Source organism: Macrobrachium rosenbergii, chromosome 6, assembly GCF_040412425.1.
Source record: "Macrobrachium rosenbergii isolate ZJJX-2024 chromosome 6, ASM4041242v1, whole genome shotgun sequence".
Lineage (NCBI taxonomy): Eukaryota > Metazoa > Arthropoda > Malacostraca > Decapoda > Palaemonidae > Macrobrachium > Macrobrachium rosenbergii.
In genome coordinates this window covers 34489012-34513011 of record NC_089746.1, presented here as the reverse complement: position 1 = coordinate 34513011, position 24000 = coordinate 34489012, and the positions used below count along the sequence as shown (strand labels likewise).

The 24000-nt window shown below is 39.0% G+C and overlaps 1 protein-coding gene and 1 long non-coding RNA gene across 3 annotated transcripts in view; one reads left to right on the top strand and one right to left on the bottom strand.

Moving 5' to 3' along the window:
- The window catches only part of LOC136839446 (uncharacterized), a 552172-nt gene that overhangs the window by 509771 nt on the left and 18401 nt on the right, over nt 1-24000 (top strand). For both annotated transcript variants that reach the window (XM_067105502.1, XM_067105503.1), the window contains exons 4-5: nt 808-875; nt 7001-7176. In XM_067105502.1, coding sequence (XP_066961603.1) covers nt 808-875; nt 7001-7176 — 244 coding nt within the window. The remainder of the gene's footprint in view (nt 1-807; nt 876-7000; nt 7177-24000) is intronic.
- On the bottom strand, nt 14063-21134 carry LOC136839447 (uncharacterized). Its single transcript, XR_010853341.1, has 3 exons — nt 21032-21134; nt 20280-20364; nt 14063-14452 (listed from the first exon to the last, which is right to left on the bottom strand). It is a non-coding gene; the product is annotated as an uncharacterized lncRNA (long non-coding RNA).

Below are 24000 nucleotides of genomic sequence, written 5' to 3'. Positions count from 1 at the left end.
TTATACGTTTTTCCAGTGTGCAAGTCGTGTGCAATTAATTACCAGCGCTTGTTAAAAGATGCAAAGTTTGAGCACTTTTGTAAAATTCTATTACATTTGTCATTTGAAAGTCTGTATAAATGGGAATAACATTTGCAAGAACAGTTACGTTATATTATTATTGCATTTGCGTGGGGAAAGGTAGGTATGATTTTTATTAATATGTTACTGTCCATCCATGTGTGGAAAAAATAAATTACCGTGAGCTTTCGCTTGCCAATATATCAAAACAACAACGGTATTTTCAAACCTTTTGTTCCAAGAGGAAAGGTTTTCATTAAAATTAGTGAACTTCAAGATGGTTTGAAAATTTATATAATTGATATTAACGTCCTGCAGGTTCCACATTTCCATTTGACTTCACTTTTCTATAGTTGTTCTTTGACAAAAAGACGTTGGGAGAGTGTTTTGAACTACCATGATATCTCAGTGTCTACTACATAAATAATTATGATTGAATATATTGATACCATCTCATGCATATGAGTCTATTTTTGTTGTACGATTAGGAAGAGCTATAGATGGAGAAAACCATACGAATTCACCACCCTCTTTATGTATGTGTTATGGACACTGAAATAATGTGGGTGGAAAAAACCAAAAGAATCACCTCTCTCTCTCTCTCTCTCTCTCTCTCTCTCTCTCTCTCTCTCTCTCTCTCTCTCTCTCTCTCTCTCTCTCTCTCTCTTGAGGGAAGTTTGTTTTAAATTTTTCATTAAGAAGTTGCAGGAGATTCGTGACGTTAATTTTTCTTTTTTTCTTTTACAGGAAGTTCAAATGTCACAAGTGCATGGTAATCAACATGAAGCATGCGAATGTCATCCAGTATAAAGAGTGTAAGTATATGCTCGTTAACGTTTTATGGCGGATTTGAATTTTTCTACGCTTTAATTTCTGTTATTGTAGGCATTTTGATACAACTCTGAAGAGTTTTGCCTTTGACTTTTTATGACATGTTTGGCTATATTTTAATGTTCTTTGCTTTTTATGTTGCTGTCACTCACTCACTCACTCACTCACTCTGATCATGTTGTACGGGCCTTCATCTTCCAGTAAGTATGATACGTTAATTAAACCTCCGAGATTGCGTATGTAAAACAACTAAGCACGTGCTTATATTTTATCAATCAGAATTTGCTGAACCATTGCCATATGGAGACTTTCGTTCTTTGCCTCTGGCACAAAAAACATTTGATTCGTAGAAGCTATTTGCAGTCACCCAAAAGCACGCCCAGTTCTTGTAAATTCTCTTTTGCAGTCAAGAGTAAGTGATTTTAAAGCAAAGCAAATATGCTTCCATCGTCCGACTTTCGTGTCATTCCTAAAACTTAAAAGCCACACGCTCAACAGAGTTTAATTGAAGGTGATAAATCAATGTGTCAAGGTGAAGACTTTTTTTTTTTTTCCTTTTTCTGTACCAGGACAATTCATTACTCTTTTCTTATTCTCTTGTTCCTTCTCTCACGATGCGTTTAAGTGAAGAAACCATTGATCGAAAAAGGTATCAAAGGAAGCTTTTGTTTTGCGGACCAGCGGTATTGTTTCCACGTAGAGTCGTGAAGTCTCTCTCCATTCGAACAATAGGTGAATGTCGGGGGGTGGGGGTTGCCGGTACGGGGAAGGAACGGGGACTGGGATATGGTCATGTGTGCATGTGTGTCAAATTTTGAGGTTGGCTGTGTGGTCACATGCTGAGAGAAAGAGAGATTGCGGTTGATAGGCAAGTTACAAAATGCTTTTGGGTGCTGTATGGTCATTATTATTATTATTATTATTATTATTATTATTATTATTATTAAAACTGCAAACCTATTTGGTAAAGCAAGATGTTACAAGCCCAAGGACTGCAGTAGAAAAAGCAGCCCATTACGGAAAAAGAAAAATGCGAAAATAAAGAATAAACTACAAATGGGAGAGTCCAAAATAAACAATTAAGATACCAAAAATTAAACTATGAAATAGGATTCATGTGAGCCTGTACAACAAAAAACCGCTTGCACCCATTTTGAACTTTTGAAATTTTAATGAGAATTGTGTCGTCATGAACCTTAAAGAAGAAAAAGCAAGACTTAGATTCATTGCAGATATAATACTACGTGGTGGATATTATAGTCTGAGAGATCTAAAAGCTAAAGGATGATGAGAATTATGAAAATTTTAAAAGGCATATGCCATGCGCTAATTAAGCAAAAGATGACGCAGCCATTTGTCTTGAGCGTTTACATAAAAGCGAGTCCAGATTTGAGAATAACCTACCATTTATGTCGCTGAGATGTACTCAAAACAGTTTCTCCTATACTTGAATTTTAAATTTTATTTCTTTTCAGCTAAAGCATAAACGTTGATGGACTCCTTTTTCAAAGACGAAAAGCCTCCCGTTTCTTTAAATAACCATATCTACTGTCACCACTGAACCAGGTTGTGTGTTTAGTCTTTAATTCGATAATTCAGAAGCCGAGGCAGTGTCTTGTCGACCCCAGCTACACCCACTTTTCCAGTATGTTGCATTACCTCCATTCCCGCTTTCTTTCTTCAGCCTTGCTGTCCAACCGCTGGATTGATTACTCTTTTCGCAGTTTTAAGCGCTGAATGGCCGAAAGTGCCCCAGTTCTTTTGCTGACAGCCTAAATTTCATGAAGCCCTAACCTATAATTTATGATGACAAAAACAGTATTCCAGCAACCGAGAGGGAATTTGCCTGTCTTTTATGTTGACAGAATTTCCGTTGAACCACCAAACGGGCCAGCTAAAACGCCATGGGATTCAGTGAATCTATGTAAGTAGTTTTGTCGCGTGCTGCCCCATTATAATTTTCTCTAAGCCATATTGAGACGCGAACACAAAAGCTCTTAGGCCATGACAGTCAGAATTAAACCAGTCCCCATGGTAGGTGTTGAATTCGCCAGAAAACGCAAAACTGGTCTCTCCTCTTACTATCATCATTCTATTCGAATTCTGGATTGAAGTAAATGGAACACGAATTTTTACTTGACACAACCTTCATAACCGAATGTCGTAGCATTCACATTCATAACAGGACTTGTATGAGAAGCTGGGTATTCTTATCTGATATAACCTGCCATTCCCTTGGCTTATAAAATAAATGGCATGACTTTTAAGAAGTACTCTGTATTGGTTTCTTGAAGCCTAGAATCAGCTTAGATGAGTGCCTCATTTGAGAGACTAAGTTTGAGTGCATAATGAAATGTCACACTCTGTGGAGTAGTTACAAGGTCCCTAATATTACCATGTGACACTGGCAATATTTAGACAAGGAACAGAAACCTAGACCAGCGTGGTGCAGGGTTATGCTCCATGTCTGCAGCCAGTTTGAGGATTAAAAGCAATAAGTTACATGTAGCTTAAAAAAAATAACCATCACAATGTGAACACGAATATGACTGTAGAGAGAAAAATTGTAACAGTTTGACAGAATGTATGATGGAATTTAGTCGGCGTTGTAGAGCTGAAACAGAATTCAAGTCAATATGGAAATGAAGATAAATAACTTCTTAATAAGCCACCAGACAGACTTGGTCCTTCCACTAATCTTGCCTAATAAGTCATTTGATAAAAAAAAGAGCAAATTGACAGAAAACTGTGCTCAGCAAGATAACTCATATCCCAAGAAAATGGAAGGCCTCTGTACAATGCCATGGCACTATCCGAGACTAAAACACAAAGATTTTGATTTTCCTCTAATCATATGGGCAGATCATTCCTCCGAAGTAGCCACCGAATAATTACGGTAACTGCCCACTGAGGTGAAAAGGAATGGCGTGGTAAATTGAATGTGAGGGAAAACTTGTGCAAAGAATATGCCTATGCAGTGTATGTATAGACAAAGGAAAAGGACCATGCCTTGAGAGGGATTCAACATCAGATGACTGGCCAGTTCTTGGGAACTTTATCTTTCTCGTGTTAGTATCTCAGCGGTTGAATGGTGCCATGGGGTGCGTCCATTTTGCTGGAAAACATGCCATAAACACACGTCAGTAACTTACCGCAACCTTATGAGACGCTTCTCGCATCCTTATTAGAAACTTATTGCATTCTTATTAGAAACAGGCTGAAAACGACCGTCAGTGGAGAACGAACCTTAGTGCTACCAATAAATTGTTGACTTGTATTCAGCCTGTTTGTGATGTGCCTGCGATAAGTTAAAGTGTGTATGACGTGTTTTGCTGTAGTGCGGACGTACCTTTATTCAAACTTCTTTTAGGTGAGGGAGATGTGTAACCAGTGTGGACACATTTCGAATAGAAAATTAGGTAAATTTAATTTGATTTTCATATATGAAATGTGTAAACGCAGATTTAAGTCAATCCAACGTATTTTCATTAATCTTATTTAGCCAACAAAATTCGGAAATATAAAATTATAATTACAGCACAAGAGATTCATTTGCAGGAATAGTTTAGTTTATTATCGCAGATGCTTTTGATATTATGTATTGGTATTTAATTTTGAAAAATATTTATAAATTAATTTTAATTCAAATAACTTACCCACTACTTCTAGAATTTGAATAGATAATATTTAAATGAAACTACTCCATTTTAATTCTATTGACTTACCCTCTACAGAATTTAGATAGACATTATGGGATGAATGCTAGGAAAAACCGACCTAGGAAACATACTGGCACAACATTGTGTTTTCTGTAGCAATAATGCCTTTCTGTAACGTGCTGAGTAGGCCACTATTATCCCGTAGTATCGCACGCATGTCAAGCCCATAATTGGATACTGCAACGTCGAATCTTTTACCAGGTGGTTTTCCGAGTGGAAACATCATCTATCTGCGTTTCTGCAGATAGGAAACCTGCATGTTTTGTGTGTGTGATTTTGCAAAGATATCTAAAAACGAGCGTCAAGGATAAAAATACTGGTCATTCGCAGAATTAACCCTATTAACTGTAGAAATGAAGAACGAAACCGCTGGGTGACGAATTCCATGTCATCTGTACTGCTGCACGCACATTTAATCATCCACAACATGTCATTGCACTCACGTAAATACCGCACCACCTTAACCCACACGCTACACGCACTTTCACCTGTCCATGCTGCGCTGTGGTGCTGTTGTTCAGAAACGATGCTAAAGAGGCGATTTGCGTGACTTTCGGGCGATTTTCTGGGTGGTCCTGGTTATAGGATAATATTGGTCTGTTTCCCTCTCTTCGTAGATGTTTTCTGCCTTGTGTGTCTTCTATACTGTCATTTCAGGGCCAAGATAATCTACCTTCGTATGCCGTCGCAGGTTAACCTGACCTTTTACAGGGAGCCGCTTTTCTTAGTTACGGAGTAATTGAATTATTAACGCACTTCACCTTCACCTGTTAGCGAAGGTGTTAGCTATCTGTACATCCAATTTCATAACACCCTTAGTTCTTCCTCTTCGTTAGTCAGATGTTTTTGAAGGTATAATATTTCAGGTTGTACGCCTTTGTCCAGGTTTTCCTACCTCTTTTATCAGAGTAATCGTAACGTTTCAACAAACGTAGATCCATTGAGGTTCCTTTACCTGTTTGTGTAAGAGACCCGTTATTTATTAATTTACCCTAATATCCCATGTTATTTCATTCTTGTCTCTCACCCAGTTCATTTCATCGTTCTCATGCACAGTTATTCACATTTATTCAACACGGTCTTTTCATATATATATATATATATATATATATATATATATATATATATATATATATATATATATATATATATATATATATATATATATATATATATATATATATAACCCCTATGTCATTTTGCCGTCACTTGAACCTCTGCACCAAATGCGATTATTCGCGTCCGTTTTTAAATCATTACCAGTGACATTCGCACCTCAAACTTTTGATTTACCATCCATGCATAAAATTTACATTTGCTGATTTTACCAGCATTATTTTATTTTCGTGACTACTGATCCAGAACTTTTTATTTGGTCAGCTATTGATTTGTTAAGTGTTTGCGTTCTTGTTTGGTTCAACATTCTTTAATTCTTCATCTTCTTCTTCCCAGCTTGTTCCTATTTTTATATGGGGTTGCCGTTAATCATAGAATTAAACTGTTGGTTGACTAAAAATATTTTGTTCGTTCTTAACCCTAACAACGTGTTCGCCAAACTCCCCAGGTTATCACCTAACAGTATCCGCAAAACGTCACATGTCCGACCTGTGCTTTCCGTCCCTTAAACCTTTGATTTAAACCGGCCTCATGTGGCCTGAACTTCATCTTTAGTTATAATTAGCAGTTTCCCTGATTCTGGTTTTTCTCCAAGGCCAGACAGAATTGTGTTGTGCGCTAGTATCATATTTTTAAGCTTGTCTTTTTCTAACAGTCAGCATTTTTTATTTGTAAATTCCCTTTATTGTTTTGTTTATTTTTTCCCTCTCTGTTTTCTTATCTTAGGAAAATCTAATTTATTTTATTCAGAGGCTGCTTAGGCTTGTTTCATAAGAATGTTGATGTAGTAGTAGCAGCAGTAGTAGTAGTAATATTGATGATACTAATAATGATAATGATTTAGCAGAAATTGTAAAGCTGAACGCCAAAAACTACTAAGTAGAAGAAAAGCCCCTAAATATTCAGTCCTTTTTCGTAGAAGAAGAATAAACTATGAGGTTTTTCTCTAAATCGGCTATTATTATTATTATTATTATTATTATTATTATTATTATTATTATTATTATTATTATTCAGGTGAACCTTATTCATATGGAACAAGCCCACAGGGGCCATTGACTTGAAATACAGTCTTACAAAGAATATAGAATATGGTGTTCATTCGAAAGAAGTAACAATAAGTAATGTTTGCGTGTGCATATATATATATATATATATATATATATATATATATATATATATATATATATATATATATATATATGATTTGTGTGTGTATGTGTAATTATGTTCTCAGGTAATTGACTGTAAAATACCCTTCCTTTTTTTTTCAGCTTTCTGCCACCAAGAAGGGCAAGATTTGAAGACGCTTTGCTTGGGTATCACGGGTGACGCCATGCTCTACTCAATCTTCCGACTGAACGCTGAGCCCATCACTTGCCCATTCCGTGGCACTTTCACCTTCAGCTACTCCAAAGGGTACGGGGAGTGTGCCCAGCCGCTGTCTCAGGTAAACTTAGAACCAATTGGGTGTACACTTAGTTTTTTCAGCAACTGTTTAGCTGTTCAATTGAATTTGTATTAAAATTACAAACTAGGTTGTGATTTTTAATTCTAATGTTTAAATAAACTAAAGATTTGCGATTTTATGAAATGCACGCAGCAGATAAGTGTACTATTATATATATATATATATATATATATATATATATATATATATATATATATATATATATATATATATATATATATACACACATACACACTAGCTGACCAACAAGGCGATGCCCAGGAAAACACTAAATGGCGGTCTACGAGTAGCTTGTAGGGGAGGGGAAAAGGGGAATGGGAGGTAGAAAGGTAGGGGAGGGGGATGGGAGGGAAAAGTGAAGGGGAGGGGAAGGAGAAGTGAAGGGAAGGGGAGGTAGAAGCGATATGGTGAGGGGAGGGGAGAAGGAAGAGATAGGAGGAGGAGGAGGGAGGGGGAAGGGGGAGAGATAGGGAAGGAGAATGGAATGGAATAACTTTCCCTGACATTATTTATCAATAATGATTATTAATAACTAAAAATTATTTACATTATTATTAACACCTACTAATGAAAAGAACACCGTTAAATAAGGAAGGCAATTTACTTTGTCAAGGCTTTGATGTTCCAACTGATCATTATGTGTGGTTTTGCGGGACCTGTTGTACATAATGTACCCCTAAGGTAGGGATTTGAAACCTTTGCAAAACCCTCCTTCTGTCGAATGAGGGCCCATAATCTATATATAAAAAAATGGATGCATGTGTGTGTATGTTCCAGCATAACTCAAAAATGCATTGAGCAATTTCAACCAAACTCAGTTTACATATGGCTTACTATCACAAAAAGAATAGTGTGGGAGTAAGACATCAGTAGCACCAAAAGTCACCAAAGGGGCTGGTGGGAAGGGCTTCCCTGAAACGGCTGGTTCTGCTCATAGGCATAGTTACTAAAACTCTACTGGTTTATCATACCTCATTTCGGTATACATGACTTATTATCTGGAAAAGAATACTGTGGGGGTAAGACATCACTGGCACCAAAGGGGGTGACATTTAAATATAACCAAAAACGACAGATGTTAGTGTCTAATCCGTGCTTTTCGAGGTTGCTGAGATAAATAGTGACACTCCCAATACCATAGTATCCCAAGTTCAGCCCTGATAGGAAGGTGGGGTGAGGAGGTGTGAAAAATAAAATGTCAAGAATGACAGATATTAGTGTCTAATCCATAGTTTCGAGGTGGCTGAGATAAATAGTACATTCCCAATTCCCTTTAAGTCCAAGTTCAGCCCTGATAGGAAGGGGGTTAAGAAAGGATGAAATATAAAATGTCAGAAATGCTAGGCAATGTAATTAAAGCAACTATCTTGACAGGAAAGGGAGAGAGTGAGTGAGAAAGAGAGAGGGAGAGAGAGAGTTAGAGGGAGAGGAAGTGAGAGACAGTAGAGGGGTTGTTAGGGGAGAGAGAGTTTATCGGTTGTCATGTTTATCGGTTGTCATGCAGAGTTTTCCTGGGCAGCGCTGGGTTGGTCAGCCAGTGTATGTATGTATATATATTAACTTTATCACATACACAATTGTTCTGTGCATTAGTAGAATTACTAAAAGGACCTCATTCAGACTGGATTGTATCTAATGGAGTATTTATTCAGAAAAAGTTACAAGCTTTCTTGGACAAACAGTCCATATTATCAAGTATCCATACCATGACCAGAGGGAAGGGGAAAATTTAAAATTCAAGGTATACAGGAAGCAGACACACACCAATTCATATATACATAGGTTCCCCAGTCATAGGAAAGAAATAAAAATAGGAGTAATGACAGGTTTGGCCATTAGGGCTTATAGGATTTGCAGTCCCAAATTCTTAGATGAAGACCTGGAATACCATTAGGATACCTAAATATCGGTGGGAGCGGGCACACATGAAGGCCAGGAAAAACTATTTTGGGGAAAGGGGAAAGGATAGAAAAGGAACATTTGTTAGGGAAGAAAATAATTACAGTCCCGGACAACAACTCTATTACACCCATCAGTAGGAAGCTAGATAATTTCAAATTGACATCACGGAGTCGAAAGCTTATAAAAATATGATGATCACCAAAAGAATATGGTGTAAATCAACTTAACGGGGAACAGGATAGATGATACATGACACAAAATTATCAAGTGAGATGTTAGCGTACAATTGTATATCGTAGCATAATATGAAGTGTTTCACATATCAGGTATAACACTTGATAAATTCTACTCTTGGAGTCGTTACACCAGGTGATCATTACAAGAAATCTATAAATATATAATGTATGTATGTGTGTGTGTGTTTCAGCATAACTCTGAAATGCATTGAATAATTACCAAACTTGGTATAAATGTGATTTACTATCTAGAATAGAATACTGTGGGAATAAGACATCACTAGCACCAAAGGGGGTGGGGGTGGGAAGGGTTTCCCTGAAACCAGGCTGGTTCTGCCTAGACATAGTAATTAAATAAATTCTATGGGTGTATCATACTTATTTTGGTATACATATGACTTACTATCTAGAAAAGATTATTGTGGGGGCAAGTCATCACTGGCAACAAAGGGGGTCAGGGTGGGAAGGGGGCGACATGTAAAAATGACCAAAAAAATGACCAAAAACGACAGGTATTAGTGTCTAATCCACAGTTTTTGAGTCACTAAGATGAATAGTGACTCTCAATGCCCCTTAAGTCCAGGTTCAGCACCGATAGGAAGAGGGGCTGAGAAGAGGTGAAATGTGAAATGTAAAAATGCTGGGCAATGTAAATTGAAGGAAATATCTTAACAGGAGAGAGAGAGAGAGAAGAGGGGGTTGTTAGGGAGAGATTATTGGTCTGCATAGTTTCCCCAGGCAGTGCTGGATTGGTCTGCTAGTTTCCCCAGGCAGTGCCGGATTGGTCTGCTAGTAAGATTATAAGATTTTAACTTTTGAAATTAATTTTTTTTTTTTTTTTTTAACCTGGAGTTATGTTTACACCAACATGCAAATACTTTTTATGTCATCAGGCCATGGGAGTGTAATGTCTGAGTATGTTCTCAAGTCCTCATTGACGTACATGCTGCTCTGGAATACTTTGATTGACACTCGATCATTTTACCTTAGCAAGGAAGTAACACATGGTGTGGTTTTTATTAACACGTTTATTCAAATCAATAAATTCAAAACAAATTATTAATCACAGGAAAGAAAATAATTTTCAATAACACTGTACATACTTTACACAAAAAATAACTTGAAGATGTAGACAAAATTTTCTAAGTCCAAAGCCAAAAAGCCATTAAAGAGTAGGTTTGGCATTTACCAGGGACATTTTGAGTAGGAAATGTTGCAACAAAGAACTTTACTATAAAAATCAACCCATACTATTTTTCAGACTTATGGCAAAAATCTAGGAACCAGAATTTCTGCATTTTGACATTTTGTCGATGTGCTGAAGCCAGAACAGCTTGTGAGCATGGAGAAGGCCGTGCTTTTGCCACTCGATGGTATGCATCCAGCACTGGGTTTCTCAGATGTGTGACTTGGTTATGACATTGACTGTCTTGGTCAATTTCCCTTGGGAGTTGTCTGTGGGAAGGGGACTGCCGAGGAAACAGCTGCTCCTGAATTTCCATCCAGTTTTGGTTGCACATGAAGGTGATGAAGAGGTCCGGGAGTTCGTACTTCCTCACGTAAGTCCTCGCATCTTGGGTGTACACATGCATATGCCTGGGACTTTCGATGGCACTGAAGGGCAGGATAATGCTTTTTCCCAATTCATTTGGATTGGTGTCACTGGAGATGGATATACTCAGTGGCTGGTGGGTCCGAATGTAGCAAAGCCTCTCACTCTCAATTTTGCCATACACTTCCACAAGAAACTGGTGAAACAGCACCCCGCACTTCAAAAAGTGGTTCTCTTCCCCGGCTTGCAACGATTCTGTAGGGGTAAGTAGTCTTGTGATGACATTTTCTTTCCTCCACTGGTTTTCCAGATTGGTTTAAGGAATGTTGCAGTAGTAACCGTCCTCGCCCTGCCAGAAGATCAGAGGATACAGCAGGGTGTCTTAGGACTTGTGGGTGTCAGCCACCATCTGAACGGTCTGATTTCCTTGTGAAGGACGATGTCATGGGGCTCCAAGCCATTGCCAGCCATCACCACGGCATCTTTGTTGAAGGTGGGGACACTGAAGTATCTATAGTGCTCTCCTTCATGCTTCGTGTCCAGCCTGATCCTAATCTTGTGGTTCACTGTGGGCATAAGCTCCAAGGCTGTTTTGAAGATGGCGACATAGGCATGGTGCCTGTGAAGGAACTAACTTCCTTAAGGTTTATTATCTTGCTCTGTCTCATTTTGACTTTGACCTCTGCATCTGAAAAAACGTTGGTCTGCTTCTGTCAAAGGAAGCAAGGTATGAAGGCATAGTACACCTGACCTTGAACTTTGAAGGTGGGCATGTAACCAATGCAGACATAGGGGCTCGTGAGAACCTACATGTATTAAATGCTTTTTCTTCACACTTGCTAAATTCCTTTGAGTTTGTTTCCTGGAACTGTCCACCTGTCAAAGCCTAACCTCCCTTTATTCTGGTGCTTCTGCTGCCCTGAATTCTGCAGCAGCTTTTGTCCCTTTGGTCTTCTAGTCTGGTACTTCCTCTTATGTCGATGCAGCAGCTCTTGTCCTTTGGTCTTCCAGTGTGGCCTCCATCTGTTCTGGTAATTCTGCTGCTCTGTATGCAGTCTTCCAGTGTGGCCTCCATCTGTTCTGGTAATTCTGCTGCCCTGTATGCAGCAGCTCTTCTCCTATGGTCTAACAGTCTGGCCTCCTTCAATTCAGGTACATCCACTTCTATGGGCAGCAGCTCTTGTTATGAGATATTCCAGTCTGACCTCCCTCTGTTATGGTACGTCTGGTGCTCTCTCTATGCACAGCTCTTCTTCTCCTTTGGTCTATCAGTCTGTCCTTCCTCTGTTCTGGTTGCAGCAGCTCTTGTCCTTTAGTCTTCCAGTCTGGTACTTCTGCTGCCCTGAATGCAGCAGCTTTTGTCATTTGGTCTAACAATCTGGCCTCCTCCTGTTCTGGATGCAGCAGCTCTCATCCTTTGGTCTACCAGTCTGCCTTCCCTTTTTTTTGGTACTTCTGCTTCTCTGATTAGCAACTCTTATTAGATCTTCCAGTCTGGTACGTCTGCTGCCCTGTATGCAGCAGCTCTTGTCCTTTGGTCTTCCAGTCTGGCCTCTCTGTGTTCTGGTACTTCTGCTGCCCTGAATGCAGCAGCTTTTGTCATTTGGTCTTCCAGTCTGACCTCCCCCGTTCTGGTACTTCTGCTTCTCTGGCCAGCAGCTCTTGTCCTTAGATCTTTTGAGTGTGGTCCTTCTGCTTCCCTGTATGCAGCAGCTCTACTCCTTTGGTGCCTGGCCTCCCTCTGTTTTGGATGCAGCAGCTCTGTCTTCCAGTCTGGCACTCCTGCTGCCCTGTATGCAGCAGCTTTTGTCATTTGGTCTAACAATCTGGCCTCCTCCTGTTCTGGATGCAGCAGCTCTTGTCTTCCAGTCTCGCACTCTTGGTGCCCTGTATGCAGTAGCTTTTGTCCTTTGGTCTCTCAGTTCTGGCCTACATCTGTTCTGGCACTTTTGCTGCTCTGGATGCCGCAGCTCTTGTCCTTTGGCCTTCCAGTGTGGCCTCCCTCTTTTCTGCAACTTTTACTGCCCTGTATGCAGCAGCTCTTGTCCTTTGGTCTTTCTGGCCTACTGCCCTGTATGCAGCAGCTCTTGTCCTTTGGTCTTCCAGTCTGGCCTACATCTGTTCTGGTACTTCTGCTTCTCTGGCCAGCAGCCCTTGTCCTTAGATCTTTTGAGTGTGGTCCTTCTGCTTCCCTGTATGCAGCAGCTCTACTCCTTTGGTCTAACAGTCTGGCCGCCTCCTGTTCTACATGCAGCAGCTCTTCCTTTGGTCTTCCAGTCTGGCCTCTGTTTTCTGGTATATCTGCTGCTCTGGATACAGCTAATTGCCCTCATGCCTACTACACTGGCCTCCCTCTGTTCTGGTACTTCTGCTGCCTTGGATGCAGCAGCTCTTGTTCTTTCAGTCTGGTATATCTGCTGCTCTGGATGCAGCTTTTCTTGCCCTTAAATATACCAGTCTGGTCTCCCTCTATTATGGTACTTCTGCTGCTCTGGATGCAGCAGCTCTTTGTCCTTTGGTCTTCCAGTCTGGCCTCCCTGTGTTCTGGTACTTTTGCTGCTCTGGATGCAGCAGCTCATGTCCTTTGGTCTTCCTCAGTTCTAGTACTTCTGCTGCTCTAGATGCAGCAGCTCATGTCCTTTGGTCTTCCAATGTGGCCTCCCTCTGCTATGGTACTTCTCTGGGGAGCTGCTCTTGTCCTTCCAGTCTGGTGCCCTCTATGCACAGCTCTTCTTTGGTCTGTCAGTTTGGCCTCCCTCTTCTGGATGCTGCAGCTCTTGGCCTTTGGTCTTCCAGTCTGGCCTCCCTCTGTTCTGGTACTTCTGCTGCTCTGGATGCAGCTACTCGCCCTCTTATCTACCAATCTGGCCTCCCTCTGTTCTGGTACTTCAGCTTCTCTTGTCACTCTAGTCTGGTGCTCTCTATGCACAGCTCTTCTCCTTTGGTCTATCAGTCTGTCCTCCCTCTGTTCTGGATGCAGCAGCTCTAGTCCTTTAGTCTTCCAGTCTGGCCTCTCTGTGTTCTGGTACTTCTGCTGCCCTGAATGCAGCAGCTTTTGTCATTTGGTTTAACAATCTGGCCTCCTCCTGTTCTGGATGCAGCAGCTCTTGTCTTCCAGCCTGGTACTTCTGCTGCTCTGGATGCAGCAGCTCTTCCTTTGGTCTTCCAGTCTGGCCTCTCTGTGTTCTGGAATATCTGCTGCTCTGGATGCAGCTCTTGCCTTTTGGTCTTCCAGTCTGGCCTCTCTCAGTTCTACTTCTGCTGCTCTGGATGCAACTACTCGCCCTCATATCTACCAGTCTGGCTTCCCTTTCTTCTGATACTTCGACTGCTCTGAATGCACAGCTCTTGTCCTTTGGTCTTACAGTATGGCCTCCCTCAGTTCTGGTACTTCTGCTGCTCTGGATACAGTAGCTCTTGACCTTTTGGTCTTCTGTTCTGGTTGTTCTGCTGCTCTGGATGCAGCTACTCTCACCCTCATGTCTACCAGTCTGGCCTCCCTTTGATGTGGTGTTTCCGCCGCCATGTATGGTACATGCCTTTTACCTCCTTTAGTCTTTCCCTTCTGAAAAAAATTGCATCATTGTTATTTTAAGGTTTGCAAATAAATATAATTTTTGCATTTAAATGCGCAGGTATTTTTCAAAAGACAATGCCTTCACAATTAACTTTACGATTGGTAAAGATCTGGCACCTTCAAATACAGATATTATATTACAAGCAATTCTATTCAATTGAATATGAAAATTACATTTAATATGACCACCTTCATACTAACGTAACCTTGTGTTGTACCCTAAGGTTCATGACAGCCACCCAAACTCTAGTTTTGAGGGTAAAGATAAATAAAAACTTACTAAATTGCAAATGTAAATTTGATCACATTTTAACTTACCCCATAGTTTAGGGTGTTGACCTAAGGTCATAGGCTCTTATGTAAACTTTTCTATTTCATGTATAACCCTGAAAATAACTAAATGCCTTCTTCACATTTCACTTTAAGATTTGGCACCTTCAGGTACAGAAATTGCTTGCAATTCTGTACAATTGAATATGAAAATTACTTTTAAATATGACCACCTTCATACTTACCTAACTTGGGGTGGTAGCCTAGGGTTCATGACAGCCTACCAAAGAGTAAAAATAAGAAAACCTCTTATCAAAAAAACAAATATATATGTTGCAACCCTGTGGAGCTGAATATGCCGTTGGCCTAAGAAAATGACCACACATGAACTACAGTAACCCCTAAGCTAGGGTGCTGACCTGGGGTCATAGGGTCTTACCTAAACTTGAAATATTCTATTTCATGTAAAACCATGAAAATGACTACTGGAATTGCATTTGTAGATATTGCATGCAATCTTATGCATATGCAAGTGGCTTCAGAAAATGACCGCATTTGAACTAATCTCTAATCTAGCGTAAGGTCCTATGCTCTTACCTATACAGTCTTCTATTTTGTGTAAAACCATGAAATTAACTACTGAAATTGCATATATAGATGTTAAATGCAATCCTATACAATTGAATATGCAAGTGGCCTCAGAAAATAACCGCATTTGAACTAACCCCAAACTAGGGTGCTGGCCTAAAGTCCTAGGCAATTACCTAAACTATTCTGTTTCGTGTAAAAACCTTGAAAACAACTTTTGAAACTGCATATTTAGACATTGCATGCAATCATATGCAATTGAATATGCAACTGGCCTCAGAAAATAGCTGCATTTGAACTAACCCTAAAGCTATAGTGCTGGCCGAAGGTCCAAAGCTCTTACCTATGCTCTTCTATTTTGTGTAAAACCACGAAAATTGCTGCAGAAATTGCATGTATAGATATTGCATGCAGTCCTATGTAATTGAATATGCAAATGGCCTAAGAAAATTTCCACATTTAAACTAACCCCTATGCTATGGTACTAGCCTAAGGTCCTAGGCCTACCTAAACTCTTCTATTTCATGTAAAACCTTGAAAAGAACTAAAAATGCGTATATAAACACTACATGCAATCCTGTGCAATTGAACATGCAAATAGCCTAAGAAAATAATTGCATTGGAACTAACCCCTAAGCTTTGTGCTGGCCTAGGTTCGTAGGCTCTTACCTAAACTCTTCTATTTTGTGTAAAACCATGAAAATAACTACTGAAATTGCATATATAAGCGTTACATGCAATCCTATGCAGTTGAATATGCAAGTGACCTCAGAAAATGACACCATGTAAACTAACCCCTAACCTAGGGTGCTGGCCCAAGGTCCTAGGCTCTTACCTAAACTCTTCTATTTCGTGTAAAACCACGAAAATAGCTAAAGAAATTGCATATATAGGCATGGCATGCAATCCTATGCAATTGAATATGCAAGTGGCCCCAGAAAATGACCACATTTGAACTAACCCTTAAGTTAGGGTGTTGGCCTAGGGTCATAGGTCTTACCTAAACTTCTATTAAGAAAACCACTGAAACTGAATATATAGATATTGCATGCAATAATATAAGATGCAAGTGAACTAGGAGAATGACCGCATTTGAACTAACCCCTAAGCTAGGGTGCTGGCCTGAAGGTCCTAGGTTCTTACCTAAACTATTCTATTTTCCGTAAGACCAGGAAAATAACTACTGATATTACATATATAGACACCATGTAATCCTATGCAATTGAATATGCAAGTGACCTCAGAAAAGGGCCGTATTTGAACTAACCCATAAGTTAGGGTGCTGGCCTAAACTCTTCTATTTCGAGTAAAACATGCAAGTGACCTCAGAAAAGGGCCGTATTTGAACTAACCCATAAGTTAGGGTGCTGGCCTAAACTCTTCTATTTCGAGTAAAACCATGAAAATAAGTATTGAAATTGTATATATAGATATTGCATGCAATCCTATGAAACTGAATATGCAAGTGGCCTAAGAAACTGGCCGCATTTGAAATAACCCCTGAACTGAGGTGTTGGCCTAAGGTCCTAGGCTGTTACCTAAAGTCTTCTATTTCGTGTAAAACCAATGAAAAAAAAGTACAGAAACTGCACATATATATTTGTTGCATGCAGTCCTATGCAGTTGGCCTAAGAAAATGGCCACATTTGAATTAACCGCTAAGCTAGGTTGCCTACCTAAGGTCGTAGGCTCCTACGTACACTCTTCTATTTCATGTAAAACCATAAAAATAACTACTGAAATTACATATATAGATGTTACTTACAATCCTATGCAATTGGCCTCAGAAAATGACTGCATTTGAACTAACCCCTAAACCTAAGCTGCTGACCTAGGGATGAAGGGTCCTACCTGGACTCTTCTTTTTCATGTAACACCACAAAAATAACTACTGAAATAGCATGTAATTGACGCTAAATGTAATCATATGTAACTGAATATGCAGTTGGCCTCAGAAAATGGCCGCATTTAAACTAACCCCTAAGCTAGGGTACCTACCTAAGGTCCTAGGCTCTTACCCACACTCTTCTATTTCATGTAAAACCATGGAAATAAATACTGAAACTGCATATATAGATGTTGCATGCAATCTTATGCAATTAAATATGCAAGTGGCCTCAGAAAATGGCCACATTTGAATTAATCCCTAAGCTATGGTGCTGGCCTAAGGTCCTAGGCTCACCTAAACTCTTCTATTTCATTAAAACCTTGAAAATAACTACTGAAAATGCATATAAAGACATTACATGCAATCCTGTGCAATTGAATATGCAAGTGGCCTAAGAAAATAACTGCATTTGAACTAATCCCTAAACTAAGGTGCTGGCCTAGGGTCGTAGGGTCTTACCTATACTCCTATTTTGTGTAAAACCATGAAAATAAATACTGAAATGGCATATATAATCATTGCAGACAATCCTATGCAATTGAATATGCAAGATGCCTAAGAAAATGGCCGCATTTGGACTAACCCCTAAGCTAGGGTGCTGGCCTAAGGTAATAGGCTCTTACCTAAACTCTTCTATTTCGTGTAAAACCATGAAAATGTCTACTGAAATTGCATGTATAGTCCTATGCAAGTGGCCTCAGAAAATGACCGCATTTGAACTAACCCCTAAAGCTAGGTTGCTGGCCTAGGGTTGTAGGGTCTTACCTGGACTCTTCCACTTGATGGTACACCTCGAAAGTAAGTACTGAAATTACATATATCGACGTTAATTTTAATCCCACGCGATTGAATATACAAGTGGCCTAAGTAAATGGCCGCATTTGAACTAACCCTAAGCTATGGTGCTTACCTAAGATCCTAGGCTCTTACCTAAACTCTTCTATTTTGTGTAAAACCAGGTAAGTAACTACTGAAATTGCATATATAGGTGTTACATGCAGTCGTATGCAATAGAATATGCAAGTGGCCTCAAAAAATGACAACGTTTGAACTAACCTCTATGCTATGGTGCTAGCCCAAGGTCCTAGGCCCTTACCTAAACTTATATTTCGTGTAAAACTACGAAAATGGCTGCAGATATTGTGTATATAGACACTGCATGCAAACCTGTGCAACTGAATATGCAAGTGGCCAAAGAAAATGGACGCATTTGAACTAAACCCTAAGCTATGGTGCTTACCTAAGGTCCTAGGCAATTACCTAACTATATATTTCGTGTGAAACCTTGAAAATAACTACTGAAACTGCATATATAGACATTGCATGCAACCCTATGCAACTGAATATGCAGGTGGACTAAGAAAATGACTGCATTTGAGCTAACCCCTAAGGTAGGGTGCTGGACTAAGGTCCTAGGCTCTTACCTAAACTATTTCTGTTTAGTATAAGACCATGAAAATAACTACTGAAACTGCATACATAGACATTGCATGCAATCCTATTCAAATGAATATGCAAGTGGCCTCAGAAAATTACCGCATTTGAACTAACCCCAAGTTAGGGTACTGGCCTTGGGTCGTATGGTCTTAAAATCGTGAAAAAACTATTGAAATTGCATATATAAATGTTGCATGCAATCCTATGAAATTGAATATGCAAGTGGCCTAAGAGGCTGGCCACATTTAAACTAACCCCTAAGCTATGGTGCTGGCCTGTGGGCGTGGAATCTTACCTAAACTCTTTTATTTCTTCTAAAACCATGAAAATAACTACTGAAATTGCATATATAGACATTGCATGCACTCTTATGCAAATGAATATGCAAGTGGCCTCAGAAAATGGCATCATTTGAACTAACCCTAAGCTAGGGTGCCTACCTAAGGTTCTAGGCTCTTACCTAAACTTCTATTTCATATAAAACCTTGAAAAGAACTACTGAAATTGCATATATAGACATTGCATGCAATCCTGTGCAGTTGAATATGCAAGTGGCCTCAGAAAATAACCACATTTGAACTAACCCCTAAGCTATGGTGCTTACCTAAGTTCCTAGGCTCTTACCTAAACTCTATTTTATGCAAAACCATGAAAATAACTACTGAATTTGCATATATAGATGTCACATGCAATCCTATGCAGTTGAATATGCAAGTGGCCTCAGAAAATGGCCGCATTTGAACTAACCCCTAAACTATGGTGCTGGTCTAAGGTCGTAGGTTCTTACCTGAACTCTGTAATTCTAAGTAGTAGCTCTGCTCCTGTTTTTACCTTGGAAACTGGTTTTTTCTACACTTTTAGGGCTTCTGATACTGGCGGTGAGTTTGTTGGTTGTCGGCCAACTGTTATTTGCCCCCTGACTCTACTCAACAGTAAAGGGGTACTGTGGGAAATCGGGGTTTTGGGTGGAGGAGAACACATAAATGGAGCGGACATGTTTACGTTGAGGCGGCGCCCTCTGGAGGGGAAAAACAAGAGGGTGCCATTCGCCAACAGGAGGGAGTTTAATGCATTTCGCCGTGTTTAGTACTGGCATCAGGGGGATGGAATGTCCCTTCGCCGTGTTTAGTACTGGCCCGGGGGGTACCCAGACGTTTAACAAGTTATTGCACTTGCCGGACGGGATATGAACCATTCCAAACAGACTTACCCGTGCTCTGTCTTCTGAAGATCATGTATGGAAACCCCTTGTTGTATGGACTTCAGGGGTTAATTACAGGTTAATTACATTCGAGCAACGAAAACTGAAGGTCAGTCCATAATTAGCAGCCAAATCTAAAGTCACGTTAGAAGGAAATCGCCACCACAGAGCTACTGCTTAGATCTACCCTGAACTCTTCTATTTCGTGTAGAACCATGAAAATAATTACTGAAATTGCATATATATGCATAGCATGCAATCCTATATAATTGAATATGCAAGTGGCCTAGAAAGTGGCTGAAATTAAGTGATATACGAGGCCCTGGAGTCACCCCTAAACCTAAACAACGCCCAAGAGGGCTTATTTTAAATGCCTTCACATTTAACTTTTATAAAATTTTACATCTTCAAATACAGGTACTTTATCTTACCTTTATTTTAGTAGCTTCCAGAAGTTATATTATAAATTATAGGGTGTGGTGGAAGAGTGCAGTCTTATTGCCTGTTGGAGGTTTTCTGGAAAAAACAATTGAATCATTGTTATTTTAAGGTTTACAAATAATTTAAATTTGTGCACTTAAATGTACATGTATTTTCAAAAAGACAATGCCTTCACAGTTAATGTTACCTAAGATTTGTCACTTTTAAATACGGATATTGCGTGCAGTTATATGCAGTCGAATATGAAAATTACATTTAACATGACCACCTTCATAATTACCTAACCTATGGTGGCAGCCGAAGGTTTATGACAACCTACCTAAAGTAAAAATTTGTTATAACCGCAAATGTAAATGTTGCATACAGCCCTATGCAATTGAATATGGAAATCCCCTTAGAAAATGGCTGTTTTTCAACTACCTCCAAGTTAAGGTGGTGGCCTAAGGTCCTAGGCTCTTACCCTAAACTTTTCTGTTTCGTGTAAATCCATGAAAATGAGTGCCTTCACATTTCACTTTATCCAAGATTTGTAATGCATGCAATTCTATGCAACTGAATATTCAAGTTGCATACCTACCGGGTTAAATGGCCTAAGAAAATGGCCGAATTTGAGCTTACCCTTAAGCCAGGGTGCTGGTCTTAGGTCGTAGGCTTTTTCCTAAACTTCCATTTCAGTAAGATCGTAAAAATAACTACTAAAATTGCATATATAGACGTTGCATGCACAGATACTTTATTTTACCTTTATTGTAGGAGTTTCCTTAAGTTAACCTGGCGCTGATGTTAAAAATTTGAGTGGATATGATTATAGGGTTTGGTGGAGGAATGGAGTCTGAAGTGAAGTCTGTTGTAGGTGTTCCCGTAATACTTTTAATGATTTATTAGCAAAACCGAATGCTTATATCCCCATTATAACATTCCCTGACATTATTAATCAACTAATAATAATCATTTATAACTAATAATAATTATTTACTTTATTATTGATGCCTAATATCGGTAAATAAGGAATTTTCTAAATTAATTTTCTCAAGGTTTTGATATTCCCAATGGATCGTGAGTCCTTGAAGAAAACCTGGAGCTTTCCACCCAAGCCACTGGTGACTCCCATAACGTTACTGAAGAAAAGGTGGACTAAAAACGAAAATTTTATTTGTTATATCTGTGTATGTCTGTCACGGAATTTTGAATTATAAACCTTTCTGGGGGTGACATGAGGCCGTGTGCAAAATTTTGTATGGGTCTGTCAAGAGTTCGGATTTTCTTGTGGTTTTAGTTTCACGGTAATATTGGCTAGATCTTAGGTTTCTAATTTTAAAATTATTAAAAGAAAAATATGCGTGTATATATATTTCTATTCAGCGTAGTAGTCACACACAGACACACACACACACATATATATATATATATATATATATATATATATATATATATATATATATATATATATATATATATATATATATATATATATATATATGGACATGAGACAATGCTTTTTATGTATATTAAAATTTAATCCTTATACTCCTCTGACACGATTTTTTTCTGTTATTTTAGTTTGTTGTAAAAAAAAACAGCTCAAAGTATTTATATAAAAACCTTAACAAAATCAGGGAGCGAACTGAATGAGAGTCAGAATAGAAGCGATAAAATAAACATGATATCATTTCCTATTCTGAAAGCGAAGCAGAAGTTTTCACTGAATCCCTGCCTGACGTGTTTGGCTATCGTTTGCATGGCAAACAATTCGCTTTGTCCTTGCTGAAGTCATGAAAATGATAAATATCACCAAGTATCCAAGAAAATAACGTGATATGTGGAAAGCTTCAATACTGAATCAAAGTTTTCCCGCTTCACGAGTGCTCCATTGTGCTCTGCAGTGGCGTGGCCATGTAATTACGGAAGCCAAAATACTCATAATTTTCCTGGAAAGTAATATGGAGAGTTCTGCTTTTCGGAGAACGTTTATGAATTTCTTGGAGAGAAAAAGCTTAACTGCTTTCGCATGCAAACTGAAACGAGCGACCGCAGAGCCAAGTCAAAAGTAAATAGGTATTGACTCGTCACCCGCAAAGGACGTTTGCCATTGAAGACCTGTTGGCTCGTTTTAGATAAGAGATTGCCATGGGCTCTGAGGGAGAATTGTGGTGCATAATTAAACGCGTCCACATGGAAACGTTAAAGGACATGCCAAGTCCATTCTGTAAATAAACTCTGGCAGTGAGAGTCCTTGATTTTCTCCCCACAATAATAGTTTCCTTGGTTCTTTGTTTATGTAACCTGTACGCACGTACAGAATATAAATTTCCCCCTAAATCTTATATCCAGAACCTTGACTTTTTCACTTGAGCACCTACAGTAGGCTATCTCTCTGCATGTATGAAGCAAATTAATTTAATTTCCGATATTATTACATACATACATACATACATACATACATACATATTCAAGTATTAAACAGCAAATAACATATATCGACTTCAGTCTCCCTTGGAAAAAACTAACAACCGAAGTGTTCCAAACCTGGTCAGATTTCGAATCTATCTAGCCTTTGTGAGTTGGAACTAGAGTGATAGTGATTTTTGAATACCTTTGGGTGTAAGCTCTTCGCATTTTAAAGTGAATCCTGTATTAGTTGGGTATTTGTGGCTCAATTGAAATCATAAAAATCTTTGTACACGTTGTCATATATTTGTGTATATATATGTGTATATATATACTCTATACATATGTATGTATATATATATATGTATTATATAATATATATGTACATACATACATATACTTATAAATATATAATACTCTAGAGTATACCTGCAAGGCAGAGGTGAATGGCTCAGCGTGGGTACGGGTAGGGGACGAGTTTGCAAATCTGATGATGAGCCCGCTCTATAGGTGTATGAAATGGCTAATATTATGGAAGTTTTCTACACAGGCGGCTCTTCCACAATAAAGCGCTTAATGTATGAATGTTGTCTTGTTTTATCATTAACTCTGGAAACACTCACTGATGGGAAACAGCAAAATGTTGAAAGTGAATGAAATAGCCTCTTTGTAACAGCTTAGGCACGATAACAAGAAGAATTAGGATTGAAAAGAGCCGGGTTAGCCTCTCAGTTAGAGAATTCCAACGGCTGGCGGTAGGGGGAGAGTTAAGTTTGGATTAATGTGTAGACAAATTGATTTTGATTCAGTCTGGTAGAAGAGCAGAAGGACAGATAAAGCACCAAATTATGAGTCCAGTCTCCCAATATGTTGGAATGAAGACAAAATACCGCTTTCGGTCCATGGTTACATAAACGAAAATGAAAGAGAAGAGGTTGTGAATGGAAGCTGGATTACTGATGTTTTCGAAGAATACATTGCATTTGGAGAGACAAGAAAACGCTAAAGATCGTGTTTGGAGAGGAAGCTGAAAAACAAAAAAACCAACGTAAGATCATGACGTTATATTTGGCGAAGATTGAAGTGATAATAGTTGGCATGATTGGCTGAAAAATGATAGCTCCAGGGTGAATATCACCTTCAGGGTTAGAATTAACGAGGAGGAAAGGCAATAATAACGCTAACAGCTCTGTAAAACTCACCGGAACACAGGGAAGTGACCAGAATGCATGAATGATTTAAAGATTTTTCTTTATTGAAATAAAGTGTACATTGTTTTGCTGAAAGAAAAAAAGTGAAGCTATTGGGATGAGCCCTCTTCTA